This window comes from Aedes aegypti, chromosome 3 (assembly GCF_002204515.2).
Source record: "Aedes aegypti strain LVP_AGWG chromosome 3, AaegL5.0 Primary Assembly, whole genome shotgun sequence".
In the NCBI taxonomy this organism is placed as follows: Eukaryota; Metazoa; Arthropoda; class Insecta; order Diptera; family Culicidae; genus Aedes; species Aedes aegypti.
The window spans coordinates 268018174-268043737 of NC_035109.1; the positions used below are offsets into that span (position 1 = coordinate 268018174).

General features: G+C 39.2%; 1 protein-coding gene across 28 annotated transcripts in view; it reads left to right on the forward strand.

Moving 5' to 3' along the window:
* LOC5579800 (serine/threonine-protein kinase MARK2) overlaps positions 1–25564 on the forward strand; it is a 356247-nt gene that overhangs the window by 242986 nt on the left and 87697 nt on the right. For all 28 annotated transcript variants that reach the window (XM_021848980.1, XM_021848978.1, XM_021848981.1 and 25 more), the window contains one exon: positions 12661–12873. In XM_021848980.1, the coding sequence (XP_021704672.1) occupies positions 12661–12873 (213 nt within the window). The remainder of the gene's footprint in view (positions 1–12660; positions 12874–25564) is intronic.

Genomic DNA, 25564 nt, shown 5'->3' on the forward strand with positions numbered 1-25564 from the left:
CGATGACCGATACTTTTTTCTACGCTCGACGATTGAAGATTTGATAATCGCCCAAGAAAAGAGTCCCGCTGGATGTCTGACTCCACAACTACAACCGTCTAACGACCCGATCCCCACTGTCCAAGAATATCGCGCCGACTGGACGAAGCTTTACATCCTAGCGCCCATAGTACAGGAGAAGCCAAAGAAGATGAATTGTGAAAACCCGCAGGACAACCACGTACAACCGAGAAGCCATTTGATTGAGCACCCAATTCGAAAGTCATCCGATCCACACCCCAAGCACTTTCAAACAACAGCAGAGGATTGTAATCGATACCAGGTTCTAGATCCAAGTCCACCAATTAAGGAAAAGCACGAAACTCAATCCAACCCAACCAACCAACAGATACTGAAGCCAGCAAAAACACTGCAGTCATCGAGCAAGAGTCCAGAACAGCAGCAGTTCCAATCCGAGACTATCCAGCTAGACTTCTGCCAATACGACGGACAGGAAGATGCACCAACATCGAGCCATCAAGTTCCCGACACATCGCACTCCACCATAGATCCTCCGACCTCTCCAACGATTGAGCAGCATACCATAAGGAAAATACCGACCGACTCCAAGGAAACCATACCCAGTCGACAGGATGACAACCTCTCCGAACGAAAATTTTGCTCATCGAATCCCGTCCAATATTCTCCTAGTAAAAGTGATGCGAAAGAGTTCCGACTTATCCGACCCAGATTCCGCCCGCCGAAGAGAATTACCATGGAGAACCACAAACCCGAAATCATATTGTTGAAACTTCGTGTCAACCGGGGGGAGTATGTTCCGTACGGAACGAGCCGTAAACATGTGCGACTCAAAGTGCATCCGAATGTGGCCCCTTCTCGACCCACCCTAACTACGCCACTGAGTGCAGAAGTATCAACAGTGAGCGTGAGTACCATGTGAGTTACCAACAGAAACTCAAATGCCGTGAGTTCCCTATGAGTGACTATATCCACAACGAGAGTTCCGTCAGTGAGTGCTGTTCCAGAAGCTTCGAGAATGAGTACCTCCGAGAATGAGAACCGTCGAAACTTCTAGAACAGGAATGCACTGATATAAATACGCGACCGCTCCACCATGTGAGTCAGTCTTGTTTCTACCGCCGCGAAGTTTATACCGATCCAAGTGAAGTAAAGTGAAAGTATAGTGAACAGTAGTGTAACTAGTGAACAGTGTAGTGTAGTGTAGTGCAATAAAGTGTACTGTGGACTAGCAGAATCAGTGGTGTTGTTACTTTCATTCCGAAAAATACAGTCCACCCCGACCCGACCGGAGTTGGCCACGGTTAACGCGCCAACACTGCTGTTGTGAACAAAAAGCGAGGTTTTTTCAACAGTGTTGTACAAAATACAACAGCGTGAGGACTGAAGTGTTAAATGACCACGTGGCTTATGGACAGCCTCTTAGTTTTGTATTTCTATTATGTAATTCTTGTTAATATTCACATTGAACACAGTTGGATTATTTAAATTGAATTACTCATAACAGGGCAGGCAATCGTCAGATTCGTCACAGTGCGATGACGAAATAAAAAAAGACATCTTCATCCAGTATAATAACTCTGGCAGGTCGTCGTCTCGTCATCGACAAAAAATGCACGACGAACGTCAATCCAAAATCGTCAACGAACAACTTTGTCTTCATTCCGTTCGCTCCCCTTTCTCAAACGAAGGAGGCGTTTATTGTACATTCACTTGCTATGCACAAAACGGCGAATGCCATCCCAGAATTGCTTGTATTGGCGATTTAACCCGTACTCCTCACGCTTCAACAATAGCTCTGTTAGTGAACGCGTGACGTTGACGATTCAGAGATCGTTTGTTCAATTCCGGACGCGTTTTGTTTTTTTATTTTTTCAAAAAATTCTCATAATCTATCGACGCCACGGTTCATATTTTTAGTCGGCTCAGAGCTCCCGAACGAAGATTCGGCCATAACGAAGGAGGCTTATTTCAAGCGTGTGCTAGAATAAGGGCGTAAGTCGCATGATCGATTTCTCTTCATCGATTCTCTCTTCTGTTAATATTTTCTCACCTCAGGACGCAAGATAGCATCGCTGCCACTGCAGCAAATCGTCATCCAACGCTGGTTGAGTGACGATGACGATTCTTTTTTTAGTTTCGTCGACGACTTTTTCCATTTGACGGTGACGATTGCCTGCCCTGACTCATAATGTGGCTTCGTGTTTTTGACATGTTACAATAACATTTTCAGATGTTCGCACATCTTACTAGGTCGTCTCCCTAGGACTTCAGGAATCTAAAAGATTCATTTACCTGATCTTTGTTTGTAGTTAATTAACTTGATAAACTAAAATTTCAAAACACCATTAATTCTATTAAATTCTGGCGAAAACATAATCGATTTCATGAAATTCTAGAAAGAGTTTTTGAATTTCATATTAAACTAATGACTTCTAATGTTCTCTAGATTTCACTGTCCGACAACAACGGAATTATTTTCATCCATACTCCTTTTTTCTGACCATTGACTGGCTGGAACCTCCAGACGCTTCGACTATCTTTCTTGTTTCGGAATGACTGTCAGATTGCCTATAGTGGAACTAATGGTTCTGGACATAGTCCAGGCAACATTCTTTTGAAGTATAGAGTTCAGATGGATATAGTACCGAGTACTATACATAATTGAATTTGGAAACGCAAATCAGTAAGATCAATACAACTTTACACCGCACAAACATATAAACAACAGAAGAAATGTGAATGTTGAACTCGGAAAACCTAGAAAATCTATGGTTTCATGTTCCTAATATGTTTGGCCAATTCCGGGTGCATTCAATCCCATCTTTTTTTTTAAGTTAGAAGCATTTGAATTTAGACAAAATTTCGCCTGTTTCAATCATTTTGTCTATCCCTTGTTCAATAGTATCATAACACTATGGTGTGAAACAGATAATGTTCCAAATGGGATGTAAAGCCAAAGTAACAAGATGATATAAAAACGATTTTAGACGGCCTAGTAAAACCTATAAATCTAGCACTTTAATTGAAATTGGTGCTGAGAGAAATATAGTGGGACAGATATGCGTAAAAGTTCAATAGCGAGACAGTTATGCGTAGAAATTCAACAGTGGGACAAATTGAATTGGTATGTTTTTCATAGAGTCTTCGAACAAAGTATATTTATGAAATTGTTTTCTAATAATATAAGTAGGCGAAAAAAGACTATTTAGCAACAAAAACAAAAAAAAAATACAAAAAGTAACATGGGTCAATTGTGCGTATCTTCAACGTCTTTAGGTCACTTCTAAACCGCTACCAAAAATACTGATAATTTGACAAAACTCGATTTTTATCATAAAATTGGTTAAAGAGATATGAAAAATAATGTTTGCCTTTGTGGCTATTTTAATCGTGAGTCGATTTTGAAGAGACCATGAACACATTACAAATAGAATGTTAAATACGACATTTTACCCTAACAATGGAGCAATAGTTTTACATTGTTATTAGAATGAGCTTGAGCATGAGCATAGATGATCGTACAATTCGTAGTTGCTACTCCGTGATTGACCAGAACAATCGAAGTTGCACTGGGAATTGATGAATGGGGCTTGGGATTAGCTTACCATTCTTCAATGTGCACAAATCGAGAGCTCAAATTTGAAGAGTCAATAACGGCGCCGGCCACGTCCTTACGGTCATCAGGCAAGGGAAGGAATGTTAGTTAGACAACCGTTATTACTAGAGACCGAGTATACCTCTGCATCTCCACGATTGTCATGGAAAGGATATTGGGTTAGTGGGATAAGATCTGGGAGTCATCAATGGTTGGTGATGCGATCCATGATATAATCACGCCTAATCGGATTCGCGATATAATTCGATAATCGCATTGTATTCCGAACAAGTGTTCGTTACTCTCCCACGCAGGACCAGGCGACGCGATCAATAGATCAAACACTACCAACGATCCGTGGCGCTTTTTCATTTCACTACGTGAACAACGTGCGTCATGTTTGATCCTGCCCTCATCGCCTGCCCCCGCAGGAGCAAGCGTCAAGGTCGAAAGATCAAACACAACTAACTATCGCGACACTTTTTTCACTACTCAGTTTTACATTATTATGAGAATGTGACAAAGTTTCAATGGATGGAACTGAAGATCTATCTCTGATATGATACCTTCAAATCAGCCATAGGCCATAAAGTGATGTTTCCAGAAAAACATCAACCAAGCCCACACACTACACTTTGTTTCAAACTTTGAAAATATTTGTTGAATACTTCAGTGCAATAAACTTACTGAGCTTTGACGGTAATTTCCTAGAGATCAATCAATTCAATCTTACAGATTAGGTGAAAAATTTTAAGGAACACTTCCTTAGGCAAAATCTAAATGAAACAAAAAAAAAAAAAGAATCAAATGTTAAAGATTTCTGATGGAACACCATAATCCATAACCATAAGAATGTTTAAAGGTGATGTTGAATAAAACTTTGAACTGTTCATACTTTCTGCAGCAGAAGCTTTTGCCTGAGTTATTCGAACGGTACCGAGCTTCAGCACTTCTATTTGATATCAATGCTCTATACCATATTGAAGTTGCAATATAACTTCTTTTTCATAATGCAGCATTAGTCAATAAGCCGATAACACAGTATGCGTCATAGTTCCTCGAACGATTTCGATTCCCATGTTCCGGTTTCTGTTTTCCGTGCCTATCATCGATATTCTGAACCTAAAAGACAGCGCATAGCATAAAAGTGGGCCCCAAATAGCCTTAACGGTATACGCGCAGCTATTCAGTAAGATCAATCTGAGGGTCGTGGGTTCGAATCCCGCTGTTCGAAGATCTTTTCGTAAAGGAAATTTTCTCGACTTCCCTGGGCATATTGTCTTAGTACCTGCCACATGCAACACTGGTCAATCAGTAAAGAAAGTTCTCAATCAATAACTGTGGAACGCCTGGCTGAACAGCAGGCTCTGTCCCAGTTGGGATGTAATGCCAGAAGGAAGAAGAATATAGCGTAAAATTGTACATACCAAGAAAGAGCGTGAATAATGTTGGGATCGACTCGCACTCCGTCTACGATAGTTCAAAATTGCTCGATTTTTTCTTTACTATTTCAAAACACTCTCTATCCAATAAACCTGACGGAGAGATTACATTTAATTATAGGACCGCCACAAGCGTTCAGCAAGAAGGTACAAGCGGTGCGAAGGGATTACAATTGATAATGGCTTGTTTATCGCAAACGGTCGGATTGCTCGTCGGCGTGTGGTTGTTTGTTTGATAATGCATATTTTATGAGCCTCGAGTGTTGATTACAAACTATTTCCATGTGACTGCAGCCATAGGGAGGGACGAAGCAATGTAACAGAATCTACCGATGCCAAAGGTGTGTCCTCGTGCCTCTGTTGTTGTTGTCGTTGAAATTTTCCATGAATCACACAAACCGAGACAACCGACGACGACACCCGCGTGAAGGATGACAGTCGGTCAACAAGCCTCCTCCGTAGGGTTGTCCTTTGTAGCAACTCTCGCTTGGTGATTCGTGTGTCAATAGGCACGTCTCGTTGTTGGTACGGGATTCAGTTTTGGAGCGATAGACGATTCACTACGGCAGTGGTTCCCAACCCAAGTAATGAAACTTCGACCTAAAGTTACAATTTTCACATCTTAAACAACGATTTCAAAACATTTGATCATCATGATGATGATGATGATGATTTGAGCTGCCATTTATTATAGTAAGGTATGCTCCGATAGCAATGGCCTGTCCTAACAAAACCATTTGTTCAAGACTGTATGGCTCTTTATGTTCAAACATGCTTCTGTCTGAAGGGCCAAAAACGGATGTCGGATCCGTAAGCAAAGACACTTACGTGAAACCCGCAAGGGAAAAAGAGCCTCCTTCCAGAAGTGAGTTCACATATACAGTCGTAGAATCAAGCCCTTGCTTGCCAGGAAGACATAATGGTCTAATAGTCTAATCAGCCAATTTGCATGCAAGTTTTCCAGCCTGTATATCAATTTATTCGCTTAATTTGCCACAAAATTCAAAATTTATGTGTACAGTGATACCTCCATGAGTCGATGTTCCATGACTCGATATCGACTCATGGAAACATACTAAAAACAAAATTTCATGGTTACTATGATGGTCCCTAGAAGCAGCTTTCCAAAGGATTGCTGTTCCATGACTTGATATTTCCATGAGTCGATGGTCCCTTCAATATCGACTCATGGAGGTTTCACTGTATAACAAATATTACCAACAAAGTTCAGAATACTTTCGATGCCCAAAGGTTTTTTTATGGATTTGAAAAGTATAGTATTTTGCCATATGAGAGTAACGAAGAATTTTGTATAGAGACTGCAAGCATGTTGGAAAAATCTATTTAATCTAAATTCAATCGTGCAATTTCAACCAAATTATATCTGAAATGGAAGTTATAGTCATATGTTGCATGCTTGGCGGATTAGTTCACAAAAAAAATGGTAAATTATATTTTAAGTTTCATGTAAACATCAACAAAAACAGTGGTTTATACAACTTTTATGACTTGTAAAATAAAAATTGTAACGTGCTGAAACATTTCTCAGAACGGCATCATCAACACACCCTAAAAATCTGATTTACGTTACATGGAACAATATGTTAATTTAAACAAAAAAACTACAGCTTCCCGTATGTTTCAAAAAAGAAACATGGAACTGAAAATAAATTATCAGTCAAGAAACAAACTTATTTGTGGCGATCCCGAGGTTCCCTTGAGAAGTTGTCACACCTCTCTAAGGATCGGTGGATTAGCTGTTGGGAATCACTGCACTACAACAATGTGAGCAGAGCATAGTGACAAACAACACTACAAAGGCTATGTCCGGTCCTGTGGAACAAATTGACCAAATGGACCTTTACAGCCCCACCCCCAACTCCTTCCAACGGAATGGACTCGGTAAACAAATCTTATAAAGTTTCCTTGGCGCCAACGGTCTATCGTGCTCAACCAGGAAGGGGCAATTTCTCTTCCATTCGGCGCAGTTCATCATCTGCAGGCGTGGTAAGACGAACGCTTGAAATGTACAATAGCGAAATATGGAAGCAAAACATAACCAAAACAATCCGCTTTCAATGTCAAGAACGGATTACGTCGGTAGAAAAGCGAGCGCATCTTATTATCTTGAGAGCGATGAATCTGGTTCTTCCAGCGCTGCCTTATGTTTCCGGTTCGGGAATCCAATAATGCTTTGGTAAGGGGCGCCGTAATAACCGAGACTCCCCTCCTGATCCCTCTGTATCTAGCACCTCGGGTCGATTACGTGTGGTATGCTAATTTGCTGTAGAAAGGAAAGCAAGTCTATTGGGCCAAGTAAAAGTCGATGATTTACGATCGTTTCTTGTTGTGCGGACCGGGCGCGCGGGGGAAGCGTAGTGTTTTATGGTATTTCCAAATTGCTAATAATAGATCATCCCATGGAAAAGGTGGTCCCTGAAGGTATGAACCAATTTTTAGTTGGCTACGTGAGGTTATGAGAATATTGATTTCCGATTATGCGCAGACAACCAAAATTTACGTATAACCAAATCACCTTTTGCGTTGTGCAAAGAGAGTTTTGAACTCGAAACTATGTATGTTTATTACGTTTAGGATAAATGAGTAATACAGAGCCGGCAGACATTAGACGAAACTTAAATTATTCCGATAGGACACCATTGCTACCAATAGACAATAAATCATAGATGGAAAAATCCTTTAAAAAATGCGTCATTTTCCGATAGACCGTTACCATCCCAATGTAAGTTTTTTAAACAGTTAACGAAGTTGCAACATTTCATGCTTTCGTTTTCAAAGTGGTCCAAAAATTGTTGTCGTTATTTGAGCTACTCAGGAACAATTGCTAGAATTTCTCGGCATCTGTTAGTAACGAAAAATTTGCAGGAGACCCACTGACCCTTCCAAAAAAAATTATCTTGTTTTTTTCTGCTTGTTTACATATCTACACACATAAAAAAATCGCAGTATCCTGTGAAATAAATCACCGAATTTTAACTGTAAACAATAAAAATACAGATTTTTCTGTGAAATCTACTATTTTACCGGAAAAAAATCGTGAAACAAACAATTTTACTGTAACCCTGTGAAATACTAACGAACAGTGCGGTAAAAGCATTATTTCCACCGAAGTTCTGTGAAATCGTGTGACAGCCGCTCTGGCAGGCATAAGCTTCCTTCTGTTTCAGTTTTTGCACACCACTAATAAGCAGTGAAAACTGGCTTAGTGGTAGCAAGCCTGCTTCCTGATCGGTAGGCCGGTAGTTCGATCCTTGGTCGACCCGTTTTCTTGTTTTTATTTATGATTTTGTTCGACGATTTTACTGATTGTTCGGTGATTTTTCACCGAACCTGTTGAGATTACGGTGAAATTTCATCGGAACCCGTAATTTTTTTGAGTGTGTATGATTGTTTATCAGAGATAGACATAATGCACAAAGATGATCGGGTGGAAAGGGCTATAATCTTCTTCAATATGCATACAATGAGGGTTTTTTCACGTTGGCCGACGTACCCCGTAAAAAACCGCGATATGATGTTACAAAAGGTCTTCGTGATTTTCGACGTTTTATGACCATACACATCATAATCACCACCATTAGTTTTTTTTATGGAGAAATATCTATCTGTTTTATTTTCACCTTAAAGAATCCTTCTTTTTTCTTATAAATATGTACTAGACTGGCCCAGCTCAGTATGGGAGAAAAATAAAGCTTTAGAATTCCACGGGGCACCCCCCTGGATTATTCTTTAGGGTTAGGGGAAGACTTCCTGAATACTTCAGCTTATTTGGTCGCTCTATGAGCCGGCGCAATTGAATTTAAGTTAATATGAGATCTTCAGCTCAACCATATGGGAAACAGCATATTATCTCCTGTTTGGTTCAGGAAAATTGTAGATCGCGTTCAATTGAACTCAGAATGTCAAAAACACTACTTGATACCATAGCGAACAATATTGTAGAAGGTTGTATCATGATTAAAATTGAGAAATTAGCGGTTCTAACTATCTGAAGTTGATTTGCAATACTGCGTAGTATTTTTTGAACACAGCTGAGTGGGAGCCATTAAGCGCGTCATAGCCACCTATGACGCTGGGCGAGCTGCGGCACAAGACGCATGCATACAGTCAGTGACATAAGTTAGTAACCAAATGCTGTTTTTCCATACAAAATGCCCAAATTTGGGGTGCTGTATCTCAGCTTCTGGTAGTCCGATTTGGCTGAAATTTGGATGACGAACTACAAATAACTTGAAGTTTTGCCTGTAAAAGAATTATTACATTGCTGTCATTTTCCATAGAGTTTCAGAGGGTTGTTCAAAGACAAAAGTAAGTAACCGAGAGACTTTTTAATTTAATTCTAAAACGGTAAGTTGTGGGTTGTTGGTATGTTCCACAAAGTTGTTTAATTTCAGAAGTCACACAAATTTGCAGAACACGCCAACATTCCACGACTAACCGTTTTACGATTAAATTAAAAAGTCTCTCGGTTACTTACTTTTGTCTTTGAACAACCCTCTGAAACTCTATGCAAAATGACAGCAATGTAATAATTCCCCTGCAGGCAAAATTTCAAGTTATTTGTAGTTCGTCATCCAAATTTCAGCCAAATCGGACTACCAGAAGCTGAGATACAGCACCCCAAACATGGGCATTTTATATGGGAAAACAGCATTTGGTTACTAATTTATGTCACTGACTGTATATGTAATTGTACGGGAGTGCTGAGCTAAGCCCAACTTCCAACAACTGAAAGGTTAATGGAAATGAGCTTGAATCCAGATACAACCTTCTGCAACTATGTTCATTAGGGTATCAACTAGTGAATTTGTCATTCTGAGCTGAATTGAACGCTATTTACTAGTGTACGGAACGAAACAGTGACATAGGGTCAATTTTCAATATATTTGAGATAAATATCATCAAAAAAAAAAAAAACGATCAACTGATGAAACATACACTTCGTAGTTGCTACTCCGTGATCAATCAGGATAGTGGTATTTGCACAGAGAACCACACAGATGGGAGCTTGGGTTTTAGCTTTTTACCATCTTCAATGTGCAATTACACTATCCTTGATATTTCTAGATTGATAACGGCGCCGGCCACGTCCTTACGCCCATCGTTGTTACTAGAAAACCGGAGAATCTCCTGCATTTCCCACAGCTACCTTGGAAGTAGGAGTGTTTTGTTAGTGATGGATGGGGGTATTCGACCGTATGGATACCACTGTGGTAAGCGGTTAAGTCGATTTATTCAGTTCTAGCGATATATAGAACCGATAATGTTTGCTTCATAACGGCGCAGAGAGATAGAGAAAGATAGCTATTAGGTAGAACGTTACAAAGATGAGAAAGGGACGGGCCTGGGATTGAACCCACGACCTCCTGCTTGAGAAGCAGAAGCGATAGCCATTAGACTACCAACCCCGTCTCAATATATTTGAGATATATTTGAGATGAATATTCCATACAAACTTCAAATTGAATGTGCCAGCTGGTGGAGCAACCAATTGAGTTGAAATTTTGAGAGAGTTTTTTTCTTATCCTACGGCACATATCTAGGGGGTGCCCCGTTGAGTTATACAACTTTTTTGTTTAAGGACCAGTCTAATATGTCCCTTCAATTAGAGAAATATGTACCTCTAATTAGGGTTAATTACTACATGGGTACGTCGATAATACTTTGGCATGTGGGGTTTCATTCAGCCAAATTGTCGGAAACTTGGCAGTAAGATACACTTAAGTAAGAAGAATATTGTTACAAAATATGGTTTCAGTAGTTTAAAAAAAATCATCTCTCGAAATGAATAAAAAGTGCCGTCTCCTTTTACTACAATAAAAAACGGGAATATTCAGAAAACTTTACCGGGAAAAATCGGGAATTTCAAAATGCAAATTTGGTGGCCACAATAATACATATAACCTTTGTTGTTTGGAGACCGTGTTTATCTCTGCGTCTCCAGTAAGGTCACGGGAAGGAATGTTTGTTAGTGGGAAGGTTCGGTAGATGTGGAGATCTCTGCATCTTCTAGATATCCAAATAATCATTCTCCTTCTTTACTTATTCACTCCTCAGAACTGTACCCCTATCTATTTTAAAGTCGTTTAGTAATCTAAATATAAACAAAAATGGAGTGGTGTTTGTTTGTCACGAAATGGTTTGAGAACGGATGAACGGATTGACCTAATTTTTTCACAGTTGCACTCGATAAGAGATGCGACGTGATTAGTGCGAGGAAAAAGTTATGTAAAGTCTCCGGAATAATCGGGAAAACGAGTGAAGACTGATGTGCCATTTTGTATGAGGGATTATATGACGTTTTACAACAGCCTACTTGATAGCAAGACTAGTATGCCGGGACCACTAGTGTAGAATAATATCATTTGCCTACTCATAATAGTATTTTCCATGGAATTTTGTCTGTAATAGAAGAAGACCCAAACTCCCTTCGACTCAGAAACACTAACTTGTCCAAGTTGTTCCCGTTTCGCTCCCAATAGGTACACAAATATTAAAAAAACACTCATAAAATCGGCACCGGGACGCAACCATTTCCTGTTTTCCCTACTGGTTTTCACAGCTCGTATTCAGTTTAAGTACCCCCATCTCGGGAATCTCCGCTCTAATATCTCTGGCACGGCACAGCCCGTTATTTTTAGCACTGCCAAGTAATTCGCCGGCGTCTATTATTAAATCCGATACATACAACCGAGTTTTACTGTGCTCTTGTTGTGTTTGCGCTTTTCCCGGTTCTTGGATTTTCCTCCGCGCGCGCGTAAATATTCAGAACGGCGAAATTGCTATTCCTACTCATTCTTTCTTCCTCCTTGCAGCGTTTGATTATCGTGTGCGGAACACGTTCCGAACGAAAACATCCCATCAATTGCCGGTCCGAAATCCACCAGCGCACAGTGGTCTAATTCGTTCTACGAAATGGTCATAAATCAGTTGAGACTATCAAAATCACTCTGGAAATTGTTTTCATTGATATCACTGAAATTTTTATTATGGATGTTTTCACATAGGTTTAGTGAAAGCGACAAAAAAAAAATGAATTTGTGAAAAATTTTTTGGATAAATTCCTGAAGAAATTCATGGTTGTGTCGAAATTCAAAATTTCTGTTTCTACATTCTTGAAATCTTAACTGATCCATGAAAGGGTAAAAAAACAAGAAACCCAATTTTACGTATTTGGCCTATGGCCAATACCACTGTACGCCGTTAGTTAAATTTAGCTTCATTTTACTACAAACCTATGCGGCAAAAGTACACAGCTCACTTGGTGATGTTTCTTCCTCGAAAAAGTAAAATACGACCGATTTTCGAGACACTGTTATGTTTTGGTTTCGAAGGAACTGTGGCAAATCTTGACACACGATGACGCAACACGAGGCCGCCACACATCGTAGAGGGTAATCACCTCACGACGCGACAACGGCAACAGCAGCGGCAGCTATAGCGTCAATGTTTATTTATTTACTGCAGCTATAATCCACACCATCATTTGTGGTGTGGATAACATCTCATATGAAAAAAAAAAAACAAAATTTAGCAATGACTAATCGCAGCTTTCCTTTTTTGTGCTTGTCTTTTCCCCAGGGTTCACCAAATATGCAGATGCGCGGAACCGGTGCTCGATGGCGACCGGCCGAGGAACACATCGGCAAGTACAAACTGCTGAAAACCATCGGCAAGGGTAACTTCGCCAAGGTGAAACTGGCCAAGCACGTCCCGACGTCCAAGGAGGTGGCCATCAAAATCATCGACAAAACGCAGCTGAATGCGTCCTCGCTGCAGAAGCTGTACCGGGAGGTAGGTTTCGCTGGGATGGAGGGAACTTAGTTACTGGGTATTTTAAATTAGTCAGAATCAGAATCCTTCAAACGAATGTTGTCCATCGTTTGAAAACATGAGCCTTTGAGCCTACAGAAAAGGTACGGTCGTTTTCCATACAAAATAGCCAAGGCCTAGGGATCTGGTCTTTTGATCCTTGATTATCACCACAGCTTAGTAATAGCCTCAATTTACACAGCAACAGAAAATTCACTGTTTTCCAAAGACAAAATTCATTTGTCGTACATCTCCTATCTCTCATTTTTTTTTTGTATTTTTTCATTTTTGTAAGATAAGAGATGTACCTACGACATTTGAAATTTTTTAAATTTAACTGGGCAATGTTTTTCTACACACTTAAATTATTTTACCGACCTCAGCAAAACGATTCGCCGAGAACCCGAGTAATCGAGTAAATTTCAATACCGAATTTCGGTACTTGTTTTACTCAGATATCGACGAACAAAATTTTTACCGAGGTCTCGACAAACGCTAGTGAGATTTGGTAAACATTTATCGAGATCTCACTCGGTTTACCGAGATCAATTTCCGAATGTAAGTGTGTACAAACATACTAAATTGAACAATTTTTCCAAATGTTACATTACTCGAAATATTTATACTCAAAAGATATTTTTAAATTTTAGGAACCTTCCTTAGCCGAGTGGTTACCTTCAGTATGGCTTTTCTCTGTATTTGCGGACGTTACCACAAGGCTGAAAAGGCCCCAATCTAAACTCAAAGCCTCAAAATTTGACCATTTTGTGTAATAATCAAAACCAATGTGTAGTTTATTCTGTCCAGTACTGTATATTTCCGATTGACATGGCACCAGGCGATTGTTAGCAAAGATTATTATGCCGTAAAATGTTGGTATATATTACAGGATAATCCATCTATAAACCTATTACTCTCTTACTTACTTCACATTTGTCTAACTGGGCGTCACTGAAAACAGCATTTAGTATTATTTTTTCTGATATCTATTTCGCAAAACAAAATTTTGTACATAGGGTTTCGATCTACTTCGTCGCATGCGTTAACATTCGTCATATCGAATTTAAAATGTATTCACTATATTCAAACTTACCTGCAACCATGATTCTTTTGCCAAGTTTGTGAACGTTGTTATGATTCTTCTTCTTGTACACCAAAAATACAATAGAACTGCTGTATTTTAATAAATAACTTCAGTTCATTTATTCGCTTTGCACTTTTTCACCGAAACCGCATGGACGAAGACGTACCGAGCGAAATCTAGCGATCGACTGAACCACGCTACATTACGATTCATATTTCTTCCAGCCCCTCTGTGAGACTTACTTTACCGGGCACTTATTTACACTATGGAACACCTTTGTACATCTTCACTGAAGGATTTCATTCCAGTCACAAACCGTAAATCTCTGAAAATTTCAAGAAATTCCCTCAACGACCGCATACAATTGAGAACGTAAAGAAAGTTTTTCATCCGTCGATGGGGGCAATGAATTTTAAGGGAAATCCACATACACATTTCATCATGCTATGGGAAAGGAAAGGGATGCCAGGAGATCTTAATATTCTAGTTTAACCTTTTATTATAACGTTGAAATGGTGTATTTTGACAACTCACTATGCCACAATGAACCGTTAGCTGTGAGACGAATAGAAACTGATTGCGACCGAAATTAAAAAGGATGCGATGGATAGATGTAACGGAAACTGATAATTTCATAGCATTATTTCCAATAAACGATCAAGATTTTAAAAATCTTACTGCACAGTTCGAAAGTCGTCTTGGAAAATATTTTTTTAGCATCGGTTTGTATCAGAAAACGTTCAAGGGTTCACTGATCAAAGCGTATACGACGGAAATTAGCATATTACCCTATAACGCTATTTCCATTCAGCATACGAAATATCCGTACTTCACTCAATATCGCGATTCAGCAATTTTATGACATATTTGTAAGGTAATGTTACACCATTTGTAGCTGAGCGTTTTAGAAAATTATCGTTTGTTTTCCTCTAATGCTACTCGCACTCGATGCAATTGAAATCCGCAATTGTTTTAACGACATTGTTTTTCAATGTTCGTTTTAAATTCGAAATAAAATTTAAATCGTGGGGCCCAGATAGTCGTAGCGGTAAACGCGCAGCTATTCAGCAAGACCAAGCTGAGGGTCGTGGGTTCGAATCCCACCGGTCCAGAATCTTTTCGGGTTGGAAATTTTCTCGACTTCCCAGGGCATAGAGTATCTTCGTACCTGCCACACGATATACACATGCAAAAATGGTCATTGGCAAAGCAAGCTCTCAGTTAATAACTGTGGAAGTGCTCGTAAGAACAGTAAGCTGAGAAGCAGGCTCTGTCCCAGTGGGGACGTAACGCCAGAAAGAAGAAGAAGGCATTCCCTGTCAAAAAGTAAGCTCCGCATAATTAAACAGAGTAGTTTACAAAACATTTTTTATAAAATTTTGTTGTTTATTTTTTAGTTTTGAATGGATCATTGAATGTAGTTTTTGTCAGTGCTCACCGCATCAAAACAAAGGCGCCAGTGTATATGGGATTTAACATTGTGACAGCATTGCTGTTCTGTCAAACACACAAGGCTACGGTGGCGCTATCTATGCTTTTCATAGCGGCCGTTTTGGTTATTTTAATGATTTATTCAATTTGTTTTGAAATTTTATCTAGTCTTGTTAAAATTTCATCAAAATTAATTTAAGGGTGGCTCAGATTTGAACCTGTAGAGTTGGACATCTTGTGTGAAACGTCTAGAGAGTTTTAAATGTATAGTCGAATGTACTGCTAATGACTAATGAATATTACTGAAAAATGTAATAATTTTCATAATAACATAAATTTGTTAAACATATCAAATTATCTAAACAATCTTAAGTCTTTTTACCTCTAAGACTGGAAGTTTTATAAAAAATAAAACAGTTTCCATACAATGAATGGCATGCATTTGAAACTTATTGTTCAACTGTCTTCATCTCATAAATAAAACAATATTTTTTGCAACATTATTTTCTAAAATAATATGATGGTGTTTGCCTATCCATGTATTTCATGAAAAAATACAGTATTGGTGATCTTACCGTATTAATGGCAATGTTTTCGGTCTCGATAACATCACCAATTAAAATTGGTTAAAATATAAAATTAGATGAGATAAAAATTCAAAATTCAAATAGCAATTCAAGGTTTTCTATGCTTCTAATTGACAATGTAAAATTACTGTGTATGTTTTTCTTCTTAAGATATCATAAATAACTTCATTTTGCATCTCCTATTGTATGCAAAGATCATATCGAATCGTGTTAAGTATTGTTGCAAACTGGGCCTCCTCTCTGCTTGTAGTGACACATTTATGAATTTGCACGATTTTCTACAAAAAATATATTGAAATGTTGATGATAAATAAATTTCGAGTGATATTTTTGTATACGATTTTCTTCATGAAAAACTCGAATTATTGGATTTTTCCGCTTTTTACCTGCCTTATTTACTCCAGTTAAATTATATATATTTCATCATTTAACTCTACCCTTAGTGTTGACAGAAATGCGTATAAAAACTTGTCTTGCTCAAGAGTAGATACTTTAAGATAAGGCGAAAATAATCACTTAGTATCATTGAAAACTTGTTTTTAATCAAGCACGTTTAGGCATTTTTTTATAATGAGTAGTAAAGATGTCAATGAAACAGATTTTTTTAAAGGCGCGGATTGGTGTTTCTAAGCGCGGATCGAATATCTGAAGTCGCGATTTTCGCGGATAGGATTTTAAGATTTCTGTAACAGCCCTGAAAGTATATCAACATATACTGAAAGGATTTTAAATAACTATTATAGTTAATTTTATATGAGCATTTGAAATTTCGCTTCCTATACCTTGCCGGGTAAAATTGTCGACGCTTCACGCATCGAGCAAACTTTTCCCAGATGGCAGCACCGTACCTTCGTACACTCGAATTGATGCTGCTGCTGCTTTGTGACTTCCCTGAGCATAGAGTATCATCGTACCTGCCACACGATATACGAATGTGAAAATGGCAAAATTGGCAAAGAAAGCTCACAGTTAATACTGTGGAAGTGCTCATAAGAACAATAAGCTGAAAAGCAGGCTCTGTCCTAGTGAGGACGTTAATGCCAAGAAAAAAAATAAATATTTGTAAATGAAAATGTTGTTACTATTTCCAAAATGGTAGACGATACTCTATGCCCTGGGAAGTCAAGGAAATTCCCATTACGAAAAGATCCTGACCAAGAATCTATCCCAGATGGTGTCCGGCCATTTGGCCGAACGCCGTTTGGCCGAATGCCGTTTGGCCGAATGCCATTTGCCCGAACGGGTCATTTGGCGGAATGCCGTTTGGCCGAATCACGAAAAAAATGCGTCAACGCTGATAAGTAGGAGTCATTAGGGTGATTATAGAACGAAGCCACACCTTAAATTTTCAAGAGCACAAGACTTAAGAACCAAACAACTCTCCGCGTGGAAAATCTATCCCATTGTTCACCACCAGCAAGCAAGCAATTTGATTTGTATTCAACGCGAACTGTTGTCAGATTCTCTCGTCTTGTGCACTTGAAAATTCAAAGTTTGGCTTCCTTTTATAATCACCTTAGTGTGGCCCAATAACTAATCAGGTAATTCATTTGTTGATTTTGATAATGTGGCCGAACGTCATATTTGTCGCTATATAAGTGCTCCAAGAGTATAATTAAAACGATTCATTAATTCAGGACGAAGTTTTGAACTCGCGTCAAGACTCTAAGCTGATAATTGGTTCGTTTCTGGATTACCAACGGTGTGCTAGGTTTACTCCTGATTGATTTTCATCAGAATTTTTTTCTTCGTTTAAACATAGGCTATTCTTTCGATTTGTACTTATTCCATAAATATTGGCAATAATAAATCTTATATTATTATTGGGTATTTTACCTTCTTTAAATTATCGGCTGTTCTTTGTAGTTACTGATATAATAATTATTTGCATTACATTTGCTTTAATATTTATAAGAAATTATTCCTTCTTTTGATCATAGGCTGTTCTTTAATTTTTGAATATTTTTCATAGTTTATTGAAACTATGGCTTATAATACGCTCAGCAAGAGTCATAAAAAAAAACATATTTTTAGCACAAGGGTTAACATAGGTAAGATTTCATTCTCCTCCAATATTAAGTCTGCACCGTTGCTTTCGTATACCAATAATTCGAACGGTTCAGTGAACGTCAATAAGGCTCACTGTTTCTCCGTCGAGAAAAGAAGAAGCCAAAACTCGTGTTTGCTAGAACTTTAAATAAAATTGCTTAATACGATTCGAAGCATTGAAGCAAACCGATGCTACAGAAGGACGAATAAGTCTTAAACTGTCTTTTAGTTACTGTCAAAAGCTGACTACAAACGCAATGCGAAAACCTCTGCTGGCTACTATTACCGCTAGCAGAGAAGTTAACAATTGCTTTCATTTAGGATGCTCCTCTTTCAGCATTGACTATTTCTTGAACTAATACTAAAGAGCTGTACATAAATGATAATGTATCCTTCTTTAAAAAAAATTGTTCTTTAAAATTCAGCATTGAAATTCATTAAAAATTCATGCTAACTGTTATCTATTATCTATTGTTTTCATTTTCGGCCAAACGGCATTCGGCCAAATGACCCTTTCGGCCAAATGGCGTTCGGCCAAACGGCATTCGGCCAAATGGCGTTCGGCCAAATGACCCGGAACCCCTCCAAACTTGACCATTTTGTCTAATAATCAAATCCAATGTGTAGTTTACTCTGTCCAGTACTGTATGTTTCCGATTGACGGGTGTCTTGGCACCAGGCGATTGTTAGTAAAGATTATGATGCATTAAAATATTGGTATATATTACAGGATAATCCATCTATAAACCTATTACTCTCTTACTTACTTCACATTTGTCTAACTGGGCGTCACTGAAAACAGCATTTTGTATTATTTTTTTTCGCAAAACAAAATTTTGTGCATAGGGTTTCGATCTACTTCGTCGCAAGCGTTAACATTCGTCATATCGAATTTAAAATGTTTCACTATTGCGGATATTCAAACTTACCTGCAACCATGATTCTTTTGCCAAGTTTGTGAACGCTGTTATGATTCTTCCTCTTGTACACCAAAAATGCAATAGAACTGCTGTATTTTAATAAATAACTTCAGTGCAATTATTCGCTTTGCACTTTTTCACCGAAACCGCATGGACGAAGACGTACCGAGCGAAATCTAGCGATCGACTGAACCACGCTACATTACGATGCATATTTCTTCCAGCCCCTCTGTGAGACTTACTTTACCGGGCATTGATTTACACTATGGAAAATCTTTGTACATCTTCACTGAAGGATTTCATTCCAGTCACAAGTCGTAAATCTCTGAAAATTTCAAGAAATTCCCTCAACGACCGCATACAGTTGAGAACGTAAAGAAAGTTTTTCATCCGTCGATGGGGGCAATGAATTTTAAGGGAAATTCACATACACATTTCATCATGCTATGGGAAAGGAAAGGGATGCCAGGAGATCTTAATATTCTAGTTTATCCTTTTATTATAACGTTGAAGTGGTGTATTTTGACAACTCACTATGCCACAATGAACCGTTAACTGTGAGACGAATAGAAACTGATTGCGACACAGTTCGAAAGTCGTCATGGGAAATATTTTTAGCATCGGTTTGTATCAGAAAAAGTTCAAGGTCTCACTGATCAAAGCGTATACGATGGAAATTAGCATATCACCCCATAACGGTATTTCCATTCAGCATACGAAATATCAGGTACTTCATCGCGATTCAGCAATTTTATGACATACTAGTGGTCCCGGCAAACTTCGTATTGCCATCAAGTAGGCTGTTGGAAAACGTCAAAAAATCCCCCATACAAAATGAAACCTTAGTCTCCTCCCGTTTTCCCGATTATTCCGGAGGCTTTCCCGAACTTATTCCTCGTACGAACACGTCGCATCCCTTGTGGAGGGCAACAGTGAAAAACTTGCGTCAATCCGTTGACCCGTTCTCAAGCCATTTCGTGACATACGAACACCACTCCATTTTTATTTATATAGAAGATAGATAAGAAATAAATTTTGGTGAAAAAAGAACGAAAAAGTGCAAATCGAATCAAAATCCAATACTTCCTGAGGTCTGTACTAAACGAAAATATCGTAACTTTTTACCTGGAAATATGCATATGATACCGCTTAACCAATCAACGGCTTATGTATATGTTGCAGTTTTAAGCTCACATTTTCTCACGATGGCGTTGGTGGGACTGTCACCATAGATATAGCTGCGATTTCATACTCAGCATCGGTATGCCATAACAAATGCTGTTTAAGCCGCACTTTCTTCGATTGAAGATGTTTGACCTCAGCTAGTTCGATTCTGGTTATTGCCTGGGTGACTCCTAACGGACCCCTAAATGTTTAACGTTAAACGTCTAAAGGTATGCAATGTCCTATACACATTACGTAATTCGTTCGATTTTGTTCGAAACATAGGTACTAATTTAAATTAAAAAAAAAAACGATTTATTTATGTTGAATTCAATACCGAAACATGAAAATGAATGTTAATATATTCACAAACATAATTTTATACATATTCTCCTTGTTAGTTGAGATTTTTTTTTCGAAAGGATCCTCGAACGGCGGGACTCGAACCCACGACCTTCAGCTTGGGGGTGGGACATTTCGCATAGAGACGTTTCGCATAAGGACGTTTGGCATAACGGACATTTGGCATAATGGGAATTATATGCCTTCTTTAAAATGCTACCTGTTCTTGAATGAAACTACATTATGCGAAACATCCATTATGCCAAACGTGCGTATGCGAAACGTCTTTATGTGAAATATTTACCATGATGGTCGGCGTATTCAACGATGGTAACCATAATTTTTTTGAGCTGAGATCTTCGAACTCGCGAAACAGTAATCCTTTTGGCCATGTATCTGGAGTCTGGTCTCAAAGCGGCATCGCGGAGCTTTGGATCAATTCCGATCTTGTAGGAAATGAAGCTCAAGCGACTGGAATCAATCTCGGGTTTTACAAGTGGAATATGGTGCCATCGCTCTGCGAACAGTCTTTGACTAATTTTTCTATGGCTTCGGGTTTGACACTCGGATGAATACGGGAAAGAAACCCCAAAACAGCTGAATAGGTTCAGGGACGGTAATTATGGTGGCGTTTGACATTTCCTTAGTGCCCCCAAAAAGTTGTTTGGTGACAGCCGGATTGAGAACTAACTCATCATCACGGCGCCCTTTCGGCGGTGGTTGTCAAGAAGATGAAGCAGATTGTCGTAGAAAAGGGAAAGTTGGTGCCATTCGTCTGGACAATTGAGCGATTTGTTGTCCTTGTATCGCCAGTTACTTCCTAATCACGGCATGTACGATCTACTGTTTATCGGCTATACCCTTAAAGGCATCACCTAACGATGAAACGACCGATTTGAATTGTGAGGTTTTCATAAATTTCGTTCACTCGTCGCACATTCAAATCAAATTTGGGCTGTCATAAACGATTTTCACAAATGTTTTGTAGCTTTGTAGCCGACCATCTAAGGTGAATCATCCGTTCACAGAAAGCCATGCAAGTGATGCGTTCTTCATCGCTTTTTACCGGCTTCGCGCAGTGATCACAATCGTCGGACGTTTTGCTCTAACCGCGGTCGAGATGCTCTTAATTTTTGTACGGTAGCCCGGAAAATGCACAGTGGAGAAAAACAAAAGATCGATTTTAATTTTAGATATTATCACAATCAGGCTTGGGAACTGTGATCACAATTTCATTTCATTTCATCGATTCTGCCAGTTGACCAATACACAAAGCAGCAGCAGCATCAATACCATCAGACGTTGCGCTGCCAACGGTTCACACTCTGCTTGACAGCCTTCTCGAGGTGAATGAATGAAAAAAATGTTAAATAATTCAATCGCTAATATTTCGCTTGTGTTTTCAACTAATTGAAATCTATTGGCGCTAATAGCAAGAGCACAATCATTCCGTTGCGATACATATAAACAAGTTCAATTTCATGCTCCCTTTATCGAGCAAAAATGTTAAACCCCGAAAACCGGAAAAATCGTGTCACCACTGTGCTCAAATCATTTCACATTCGGGTTTGAAAAAACGTTGCGAAGAAAAAGATTACAGTTTTGAAAAGCCGTGACATTTTTTTTTTTGTTTTGAACGGTCATGGTTTGCTTTGGATTTTGATGGTCGTGTAGAAAAATGTGAATGTCGAGGTGGTAAATGTACAGTACAGTACATTTCCCATCCCTGATCACAATACACATACATTTTTTCCCGCCAAGTCCTCATTTTTGCATGAAACGTCGAGAAATGGTTTTACTTTTTTTGCACGGTTTTTGAAATTTTGAACTCGCATCTCCCGTGCAAAAGCAGAATCGGGTGTATTGAGCGATAATTGTCTAGTATACACTGGAACGTGAGAAGTTTACTCATCGGAAGATACGAGAAACTGCTAAAAACTACCGGTTTTATACGGGTAAAAACGAATTAAAACGGCGGGAATACACAAATACACAAATCAACAACCATTCTACTTTGCACTGTTTGCACTTTTGTGGAGATGCAGAGGTAAACACAGTCTTCGAACAGCGAAGGTTACGCACTAATATTCCTTAATCCCCAAAATCTCACCCGACTGCAAGGACGTGTCCAGCGCCGTTGATTCTTTGTGCATGTTTACTGATTTCAGTCAATCACGGAATAGATACAGGGGATAGGCAAAATGATTGAGATAGGCAAAATTTTGCCCAAATTCAAATGCTTATAACTTTATGAAAAATGAATGAAATTGGATGCATCTGGAAGCAGTCGACGGCAAATTTGGTCCAGTTTTAGGAACTTCCTTGGCCATGCATATTGGCCACTGGACACCGGAGGTGTTCCGGATTTTCTGAGGTCATGTCCAAATGTCATTTTTTTCTGTCGCTTGTATTTTTGTGTGGTGTAAAGTTAGATAGATGTTTGCAATTTTCCTAGAAACTAGAACTAATAGGAAGTTGAATGCCACCGGACGCATTAAGATTGGTTGGAAATCTTCAGAAATATGACCATTTCCGTAAAACTGGTTCCGGAAAGCATGGTCAGTCATGTTTGTATTTCCAATCATGTAAATATTATCCGGAGCTATATCCAAGTGGACATCAACCTTAAAAATGATGTTTCCTGCAGCGTATTCAGAACCATTAGATGCACAGACCACTCTATAGAAGGTTCCAGGTGCCCTGGGGGAAGTGGTCAATTAGGAACATATCTGGAACCATATCAATATGGGCATCAAACTTCATGATTTTCAAAGGTTATGCTTTCCGAAGCATTTCCAGCACCACCGGCTGCCATGACCACTTTATAGTAGATTCCAGGTGCCCCGGGGATGTGGCCAATTCAAAACATGCCCGAAAACACATCAATATGGGTAAAAACATCAAGATTTTTGAAGGTGATGCTAATAGAAGTTTTTACAGCGCAACTTATTTATATGACCACTGTATAGTAGGTTCCATGGGCCCTGGGGGATGAGGTCATGTTTCGAGTTGGCCACATCTCTAGGAGCCCCTGGAATATACTATAGAGTGATTATTATATCTTGTGGTTCTGAAAATGCTCGCCATTTTCCAAGTCACATGGATCTTACTGTTTATGGTAGAATGTGATTCTAAACAGATGAACGGACATGTTCCGAATTGGCCACATCCCCCGGGGCACCTGGAACCTACTATAAAGTGGTTATGGCAGCTGGTGATGCTGGAAATGCTTCGGAAAGCATAACCTTTGAAAATAATGAAGTTTGATGCCCATATTGATATGGTTCCGGATATGTTCCTAATTGACCACTTCCCCCAGGGCACCTGGAACGTTCTATAGAGTGGTCTGTGCATCTAATGGTTCTGAATACGCTGCAGGAAACATCATTTTTAAGGTTGGTGTCCGCTTGGATACAGCTCCGGATAATATTTACATGATTGGAAATACAAACATGACTGACCATGCTTTCCGGAACCAGTTTTATGGAAATGGTCATATTTCTGAAGATTTCCAACCAATCTTAATGCGTCCGGTGGCATTCAACTTCCTATTAGTTCTAGTTTCTAGGAAAATTGCAAACATCTATCTAACTTTTAGGGGAAAGGTATTCAATATCGGCAGTCGAAAGTCGAAAGTCGAAAATAAAAAAGAGAACATCTATCTAACTTTTTTTTTTTTTTTAAGGCACTCCGTGCTCGTGGCCACTACTGTGCCGGAATCAGTTTATCTGTATCTTCCTTACCGATACAGTTCTATTTTTAACTAATCTATATTTACATTTGCTTTCACTCTCTTCTGCTCTTTTGCTCTCACACCGAGCAGGTAGGAGAGTGCTCTGCTGTTGGTCCAATCGATTTCCATAAGCCATAGTCCATTGCTCTCGCGGTGGTTCGTTTTGCCGTGTTCCTGAGTCGTTTGAGGCTAGCTGCCTGCGAAGTGGGTCAGTTTGTCTCAGTCACCATCTGAAACTGACGGAGGATGGATGAGCTCCCCTCCTAAGCACGGTCCTCCGTGCGGCGTCTTCTGGTGGCTGGACGGGTTATTTTTTGGAGGGGCTGGGAATTGAATCCATGACCTTCCGCTTATGAAGCGAAAGCGTAACCTCAAGGCTACGGACCCCCCTATCTATCTAACTTTACACCACACAAAAATACAAGCGACAGAAAAAATGACATTTGGACATGACCTCAGAAAATCCGGAACATCTCCGGTGTCCAGTGGCCAATATGCATGGCCAAGGAAGTTCCTAAAACTGGACCAAATTTGCCGTCGACTGCTTCCAGATGCATCCAATTTCATCCATTTTTCATGAAGTTATAAGCATTTGAATTTGGGCAAAATTTTGCCTATCTCAATCATTTTGCCTATCCCCTGTATGTGTAGTCAGTCTAAGCTAAGCTAAGCTAAGTGAATTACTTACTAAATATCTTGAAGTATACAACAGATGGGCTGTACGCTAGTAAATGATGAATGTTATTCGATATTAAAGGCCACATTCTTGAGCTTTCATCTTCACTTTAGCAAATTGATCAACATTCTTAATCACAAACCACTGCATTTTGTGAGTTTCGTATACACTTCGTTTCGTTCGCAAACTTAATTTTATTAGAGCATAGCTAGTGAACCGTCTGTTAGCCGGACAAATTGGCGCCATCTTTCTAAATGGAAACATCACTCCTCATGAATGAAAATGTCACATTTTCTTGATTACATCTGACAACTTAAACGAACCACGTACGCTTCTCGCTCGGTTCACCTTCTCAGTGAACTTTCGCGTCCTTGTGCACTCTTAGGCCATCGCATCGCTTCGAGCGACTTATTACTCTCCCAAGGTCACCCAACTACTACTAACCCAGCCAGTGTGGGTCACTTGGTATCATAAAATATGCTAACGATGTGCACTTTTTCCCTCGAGCATTATTATGTTCAAGGAGCGAATCATTACTAATTGCTGTCGACGTCTTAATTAAATCCACTTTCGCTCAAACATCTCCGGCGGATGGATTATCCTTTTTGCCGACGACACCATGATAAGGGGTGAAGGCATTTTCCTCCAGAAGAGTATTACCCTTTAATTATTCATCCTCAGTAATTT